Genomic DNA, 8,483 nt, shown 5'->3' with positions numbered 1-8,483 from the left:
ACACCAATACCCTGCTGTCTACAGGCACCAATACACCAATACCCTGCTGTCTACAGACACCAATACACCAATACCCTGCTGTCTACAGACACCAATACACCAATACCCTGCTGTCTGCAGACACCAATACACCAATACCCTGCTGTCTGCAGACACCAATACACCAATACCCTGCTGTCTGCAGACACCAATACCCTGCTGTCTACAGACACCAATACCCTGCTGTCTACAGACACCAATACACCAATACCCTGCTGTCTGCAGACACCAATACACCAATACCCTGCTGTCTGCAGACACCAATACACCAATACCCTGCTGTCTGCAGACACCAATACACCAATACCCTGCTGTCTGCAGACACCAATACCCTGCTGTCTGCAGACACCAATACACAATACCCTGCTGTCTGCAGACACCAATACCCTGCTGTCTGCAGACACCAATACACCAATACCCTGCTGTCTGCAGACACCAATACACCAATACCCTGCTGTCTGCAGACACCAATACCCTGCTGTCTACAGACACCAATACCCTGCTGTCTACAGGCACCAATACACCAATACCCTGCTGTCTACAGGCACCAATACCCTGCTGTCTACAGGCACCAATACCCTGCTGTCTACAGACACCAATACCCTGCTGTCTACAGGCACCAATACACCAATACCCTGCTGTCTACAGGCACCAATACCCTGCTGTCTACAGGCACCAATACCCTGCTGTCTACAGGCACCAATACCCTGCTGTCTACAGGCACCAATACACCAATACCCTGCTGTCTGCAGACACCAATACACCAATACCCTGCTGTCTGCAGACACCAATACACCAATACCCTGCTGTCTGCAGACACCAATACCCTGCTGTCTGCAGACACCAATACCCTGCTGTCTGCAGACACCAATACACCAATACCCTGCTGTCTGCAGACACCAATACACCAATACCCTGCTGTCTGCAGACACCAATACACCAATACCCTGCTGTCTGCAGACACCAATACACCAATACCCTGCTGTCTGCAGACACCAATACACCAATACCCTGCTGTCTGCAGACAGCCAATACACCAATACACCAATACCCTGCTGTCTACAGACACCAATACCCCGCTGTCTACAGACACCAATACACCAATACCCTGCTGTCTACAGACACCAATACCCCGCTGTCTACAGACACCAATACCCTGCTGTCTACAGGCACCAATACACCAATACCCCGCTGTCTACAGACACCAATCAGGCACCAATACACCAATACCCTGCTGTCTACAGGCACCAATACACCAATACCCTGCTGTCTACAGACACCAATACCCCGCTGTCTACAGACACCAATACACCAATACCCTGCTGTCTACAGACACCAATACCCCGCTGTCTACAGACACCAATACCCTGCTGTCTACAGGCACCAATACACCAATACCCTGCTGTCTACAGACACCAATACCCTGCTGTCTACAGACACCAATACACCAATACCCCGCTGTCTACAGACACCAATACCCTGCTGTCTACAGGCACCAATACACCAATACACCAATACCCTGCTGTCTACAGGCACCAATACACCAATACCCTGCTGTCTACAGACACCAATACCCTGCTGTCTACAGGCACCAATACACCAATACACCAATACCCTGCTGTCTACAGACACCAATACACCAATACCCTGCTGTCTACAGACACCAATACCCTGCTGTCTACAGGCACCAATACACCAATACCCTGCTGTCTACAGACACCAATACCCTGCTGTCTACAGACACCAATACACCAATACCCTGCTGTCTACAGACACCAATACCCCGCTGTCTACAGACACCAATACCCCGCTGTCTACAGACACCAATACCCTGCTGTCTACAGGCACCAATACACCAATACCCTGCTGTCTACAGGCACCAATACACCAATACCCTGCTGTCTACAGACACCAATACCCTGCTGTCTACAGACACCAATACACCAATACTGGTCCCTGAGAGGAGGCTGTCTGTTACAGGGATCTAGAGGAGGCTCTAGAGATGGGAGGGGACTGGTCCCTGAGAGAAGGCTATGTAGAGACTGATACCTTGTCTGTTACAGGGATCTAGAGGAGGCTCTAGAGATGGGAGTGGACTGGTCCCTGAGAGAAGGCTATGTAGAGACTGATACCTTGTCTGTTACAGGGATCTAGAGGAGGCTCTAGAGATGGGAGTGGACTGGTCCCTGAGAGAAGGCTATGTAGAGACTGATACCTTGTCTGTTACAGGGATCTAGAGGAGGCTCTAGAGATGGGAGTGGACTGGTCCCTGAGAGAAGGCTATGCCTGGGCAGAGGATAAGGAGCACTGTGAGGAGTATGGCAGGATGCTGCAGGCCGACCCCAACAAGGTCTCCTCCAAGGCCAAGAAGAGAGGCCTTCCTCAGGTAACACCACTCCCTAACTAACCCTGACCCCTGACCCCCAACAAGGTCTCCTCCAAGGCCAAGAAGAGAGGCCTTCCTCAGGTAACACCACTCCCTAACTAACCCTGACCCCTGACCCCCAACAAGGTCTCCTCCAAGGCCAAGAAGAGAGGCCTTCCTCAGGTAACGCCACTCCCTAACTAACCCTGACCCCCAACAAGGTCTCCTCCAAGGCCAAGAAGAGGCCTTCCTCAGGTCACACCACTCCCTGACTAACCCTGACCCCCAACAAGGTCTCTTCCAAGGCCAAGAAGAGAGGCCTTCCTCAGGTAACACCACTCCTTAACTAACCCTGACCCCTGACCCCCAACAAGGTCTCATCCAAGGCCAAGAAGAGTGGCCTGCCTCAAGTAACGCCACTCCCTAACTTATAATGACCTGTCCTTATTCCAGCTGGGTACTCTGGGGGCAGAGATCTATAATGACCTGTCCTTTTTCCAGCTGGGTACTCTGGGGGCAGAGATCTATAATGACCTGTCCTTATTCCAGCTGGGTACTCTGGGGGCAGAGATCTATAATGACCTGTCCTTATTCCAGCTGGGTACTCTGGGGGCAGGGAACCACTACGCTGAGATCCAGGTGGTGGATGAGATCTATAATGACTATGCTGCTAAGAAGATGGGCATCGACCACAAGGGCCAGGTGTGTGTGATGATCCACAGTGGCAGCAGGGGGCTGGGCCACCAGGTGGCGACAGGTAGGACTGCTCTCTCTACCCATGTTGGAAATATGCATTTTTGTTTAGTTTTTAAAGAATAGTCTGTAACGTGGTCACTTGTCTGCGTTGCTGCGCGGTGTATTGGTTCTTGTCTGCGTTGCTGCGCGGTGTATTGGTTCTTGTCTGCGTTGCTGCGCGGTGTATTGGTTCTTGTCTGCGTTGCTGCGCGGTGTATTGGTTCTTGTCTGCGTTGCTGCGCGGTGTATTGGTTCTTGTCTGCGTTGCTGCGCGGTGTATTGGTTCTTGTCTGCGTTGCTGCGCGGTGTATTGGTTCTTGTCTTGGTCAGGTTGTTGTTGTAAATTATGTGTTTTTCAATGACTTACCTGGTTAAATAAAGGTAAAAATATACATTGAGGGGAAAAAAATAGGTTATGTCTTTGTTCTAAAATGGGTGAAATAAATACACTAACCCATAAGGGAAAACGGTTCATTAGAAAACGGATACCGTATATAAGTATTCAGACCCTTTGCTGTGAGACTTGACATTGAGCTCATGTGCATTCTGTTTCCATTGATCATCCTTGAAATGTTTCTACAATTTGATTGGAGGCCACCTGTGGTCAATTCAATTGATTGGACATGATTTGGAAAGGTACACACCTGTCTATATAAGGTCCCACAGTTGACAGTGGATGTCAGAGCAAAAACCAAGCCATGAGGTCGAAGGAGTTGTCCACAGAGCTCAGAGACAGGATTGTGTCGAGGCACAGATCTGGGCAAGGGTACCAAAACATTTCTGCAGCATTGAAGGTCCCCAAGAACACGGTGGCCTCTATCATTCTTAAATGGAAGAAGTTTGGAACCACCAAGACTCTTCCTAGAGCTGGCCACCTGACCAAACTGAGCAATCGGGGGAGAAGGGCCTTGGTCAAGGAGCTGACCAAGAACCCGATGGTCACTCTGACAGAGCTCCAGAGTTCCTCTGTGGAGATGGGAGAACCTTCCAGAAGGACAACCATCTGCAGAACCCCACCAATCAGGTCTTTATGGTAGAGTGGCCAGACGCAAGCCACTCCTCAGTAAAAAGACACATGATAGCCCCCTATGAGTTTTCCTGAAGGCACCTAAAGGACTGACCATGAGAAACCAGATTCTCTGGTCTGATGAAACCAAGTTTGGACACTTGGCCTGAATGCCAAGTGTCATGTCTGGAGGAAACCTGGCACCATCCCTACGGTAAAGCATGGTGGCGGCAGCATCATCCCTACGGTAAAGCATGGTGGTGCTGGGCACCATCCCCACGGTGAAGCATGGTGGCGGCAGCACCATTCCTATGGTAAAGCATGGTGGCGGCAGCACCATCCCTACGGTAAAGCATGGTGGTGGCAGCATCATCCCTACGGTAAAGCATGGTGGTGGCGGCATCATCCCTACAGTGAAGCATGGTGGCGGCAGCACCATCCCTACGGTGAAGCATAGTGGTGGCAGCATCATGCTGTGGGGATGTTTTTCAGCAGCAGGGACTGGGAGACTAGTCAGGATCGAGGGAAAGATGAACAGAACAAATTACAGAGAGATCCTTGATGAAAACCTGCTCCAGAGCGCTCAGGACCTCAGACTGGTGGGGGGGGGGCGCAAAGGTTCACCTTCCAACAGGACAACGGCCCTAAGCGCACAGCCAAGACAACACAGGAGTGGCTTAGGACAAGTCTCAATGTCCTTGAGTGGCCCAGCCAGAGCCCGGACTTGAACCCGATCAAACATTTCTGGAGAGACCTAAAAATAGCTGTGCAGTGACGCTCCCCATCCAACCTGACAGAGCTTGAGAGGATCTGAAAGAGAGGAATGGGATAAACTCCCCAAATACAGGTGTGCCAAGCTTGTAGGGTCAGACCCAAGAAGACTCGAGCCTGTAATTACTGCCCAAGGTGCTGCAACAAAGTACTGAATTAAGGGTCTGAATACTTAGGTAAATGGGGGGACAATTGAATCCATTTTAGAATAAGTTTGTCACGTAACAAAATGTGGAAAAAGTCAAGGGGTCTAAATACTTCCTTAAGCCACTGAAGAACAACCCTTGAATAATTAGGTTTCCCAACTTTTGACTGGTACTGTGTATGTTCTGGTAGATGCCCTGGTTGCCATGGAGAAGGCGATGAAGCGAGACAAGATCCAGGTGAACGATCGTCAGCTGGCGTGCGCCCGTATCTTTTCAGAGGAGGGACAAGACTACCTGAAAGGAATGGCCGCTGCCGGCAACTATGCCTGGGTCAACCGTTCCTCTATGACCTTCCTCACACGACAGGTAACTGACCCTAACGGACCGCACCTGAGACAGGTAACTGACCCTAACGGACCGCACCTGAGACGGGTAACTGACCGCACCTGAGACGGGTAACTGACCGCACCTGAGACGGGTAACTGACCCTACCTGAGACTGGTAACTGACCCTACCTGAGACAGGTAACTGACCCTACCTGAGACAGGTAACTGACCCTACCTGAGACAGGTAACTGACCCTAACGGACCGCACCTGAGACAGGTAACTGACCGCACCTGAGACTGGTAACTGACCCTAACGGACCGCACCTGAGACAGGTGACTGACCCTAACTGACCCTACCTGAGACGGGTAACTGACCCTAACTGACCCCACCTGAGACAGGTAACTGACCGCACCTGAGACAGGTAACTGACCCTACCTGAGACGGGTAACTGACCGCACCTGAGACAGGTAACTGACCGCACCTGAGACAGGTAACTGACCGCACCTGAGACAGGTAACTGACCCGCACCTGAGACAGGTAACTGACCGCACCTGAGACAGGTAACTGACCGCACCTGAGACAGGTAACTGACCGCACCTGAGACAGGTAACTGACCGCACCTGAGACAGGTAACTGACCGCACCTGAGACAGGTAACTGACCGCACCTGAGACAGGTAACTGACCGCACCTGAGACAGGTAACTGACCGCACCTGAGACAGGTAACTGACCGCACCTGAGACAGGTAACTGACCGCACCTGAGACTGGTAACTGACCCTACCTGAGACGGGTAACTGACCCTAACTGACCGCACCTGAGACGGGTAACTGACCGCACCTGAGACGGGTAACTGACCGCACCTGAGACGGGTAACTGACCGCACCTGAGACAGGTAACTGACCGCACCTGAGACGGGTAACTGACCGCACCTGAGACGGGTAACTGACCGCACCTGAGACGGGTAACTGACCGCACCTGAGACGGGTAACTGACCGCACCTGAGACGGGTAACTGACCGCACCTGAGACGGGTAACTGACCGCACCTGAGACGGGTAACTGACCGCACCTGAGACGGGTAACTGACCGCACCTGAGACGGGTAACTGACCGCACCTGAGACGGGTAACTGACCAGCCGCACCTGAGACGGGTAACTGACCGCACCTGAGACGGGTAACTGACCGCACCTGAGACGGGTAACTGACCCTACCTGAGACGGGTAACTGACCCTACCTGAGACGGGTAACTGACCCTACCTGAGACGGGTAACTGACCCTACCTGAGACGGGTAACTGACCCTAACTGACCACCTGAGACAGGTAACTGACCGCACCTGAGCAGGTAACTGCCCACCTGAGGCAGGTAACTGACCGCACCTGAGACGGGTAACTGACCGCACCTGAGACGGGTAACTGACCGCACCTGAGACGGGTAACTGACCGCACCTGAGACGGGTAACTGACCGCACCTGAGACGGGTAACTGACCGCACCTGAGACAGGTAACTGACCGTACCTGAGACGGGTAACTGACCCTACCTGAGACGGGTAACTGACCGCACCTGAGACGTGGTAACTGACCGCACCTGAGACAGGTAACTGACCGCACCTGAGACGGGTAACTGACCGCACCTGAGACGGGTAACTGACCGCACCTGAGACGGGTAACTGACCGCTACCTGAGACGGGTAACTGACCCTACCTGAGACGGGTAACTGACCCTGCACCTGAGACGGGTAACTGACCGCACCTGAGACGGGTAACTGACCCTACCTGAGACGGGTAACTGACCCTAACTGAGACGGGTAACTGACCCTACCTGAGACGGGTAACTGACCCTACCTGAGACGGGTAACTGACCCTAACTGAGACGGGTAACTGACCCTACCTGAGACGGGTAACTGACCGCACCTGAGACGGGTAACTGACCGCACCTGAGACGGGTAACTGACCGCACCTGAGACGGGTAACTGACCGCACCTGAGACGGGTAACTGACCGCACCTGAGACTGGTAACTGACCCTACCTGAGACGGGTAACTGACCCTACCTGAGACGGGTAACTGACCGCACCTGAGACGGGTAACTGACCGCACCTGAGACGGGTAACTGACCGCACCTGAGACGGGTAACTGACCGCACCTGAGACGGGTAACTGACCGCACCTGAGACGGGTAACTGACCCTACCTGAGACGGGTAACTGACCGCTACCTGAGACGGGTAACTGACCTACCTGAGACGGGTAACTGACCGCACCTGAGACAGGTAACTGACCGCACCTGAGACGGGTAACTGACCGCACCTGAGACGGGTAACTGACCGCTACCTGAGACGGGTAACTGACCCTACCTGAGACGGGTAACTGACCGCACCTGAGACGGGTAACTGACCCTAACTGAGACGGGTAACTGACCCTACCTGAGAGCGGGTAACTGACCGCACCTGAGACGGGTAACTGACCGCACCTGAGACTGGTAACTGACCCTACCTGAGGCAGGTAACTGACCCTACCTGAGACGGGTAACTGACCGCTACCTGAGGGCGGGTAACTGGCCGCTACCTGGGAGCCGGGTAACTGGCCGCTACCTAGAGACGGGTAGCGAGCCGCTACCTGAGACGGGTAACTGACCGCTACCTGGGACGGAGTAGCAGACCCTACCTGAGACGAGGGTGGCAGACCCTACCTGAGACGGGTAACTGACCCTAACTGAGAGGGTAACTACCTGAGGCCGGACAACTGACCCTACCTGAGACGGGTAACTGACCCTACCTGGAGACGGGTAACTGACCCTACCTGAGGGCGGGTAACTGACCCTACCTGAGACGGGTAACTGACCCTACCTGAGACGGGTAACTGACCCTACCTGGAGACGTGGGTAACTGACCCTACCTGAGACTGTAGTACCACCCCCCGCCCCACTGAGCAGGTAACTGACCGCACCTGAGACTACGCGTAACTGCCGCACCTGAGACTGGTAACTGACCCTACCTGAGACGGGTAACTGACCCCTAACTGAGAGGTAACTGACCCTAACGCCGCACCTGAGACTGGTAACTGACCGCACCTGGGACGGGTGACTACCGCACCTGAGACGGT

At 53.4% G+C, this 8,483-nt stretch overlaps 1 protein-coding gene across 1 annotated transcript; it reads left to right on the top strand.

Annotated features, from left to right (window-relative positions):
* The first annotated feature begins 2,247 nt into the window (after positions 1-2,247).
* Positions 2,248-5,527, top strand: LOC135529081 (RNA-splicing ligase RtcB homolog). The gene is made up of 3 exons (XM_064957988.1): positions 2,248-2,425; positions 3,002-3,161; positions 5,253-5,527. The coding sequence occupies exons 1-3, from the start codon at positions 2,291-2,293 to the stop codon at positions 5,510-5,512; spliced, it is 555 nt and encodes a 184-aa protein (XP_064814060.1). The 5' UTR covers positions 2,248-2,290; the 3' UTR covers positions 5,513-5,527.
* The last annotated feature ends 2,956 nt before the right edge of the window (positions 5,528-8,483 follow it).

This window comes from Oncorhynchus masou, unplaced genomic scaffold (assembly GCF_036934945.1).
Source record: "Oncorhynchus masou masou isolate Uvic2021 unplaced genomic scaffold, UVic_Omas_1.1 unplaced_scaffold_10875, whole genome shotgun sequence".
Lineage (NCBI taxonomy): Eukaryota > Metazoa > Chordata > Actinopteri > Salmoniformes > Salmonidae > Oncorhynchus > Oncorhynchus masou.
Note: the sequence above shows the minus strand (reverse complement) of the source record. Positions and strands in the feature narration are given on the sequence as shown.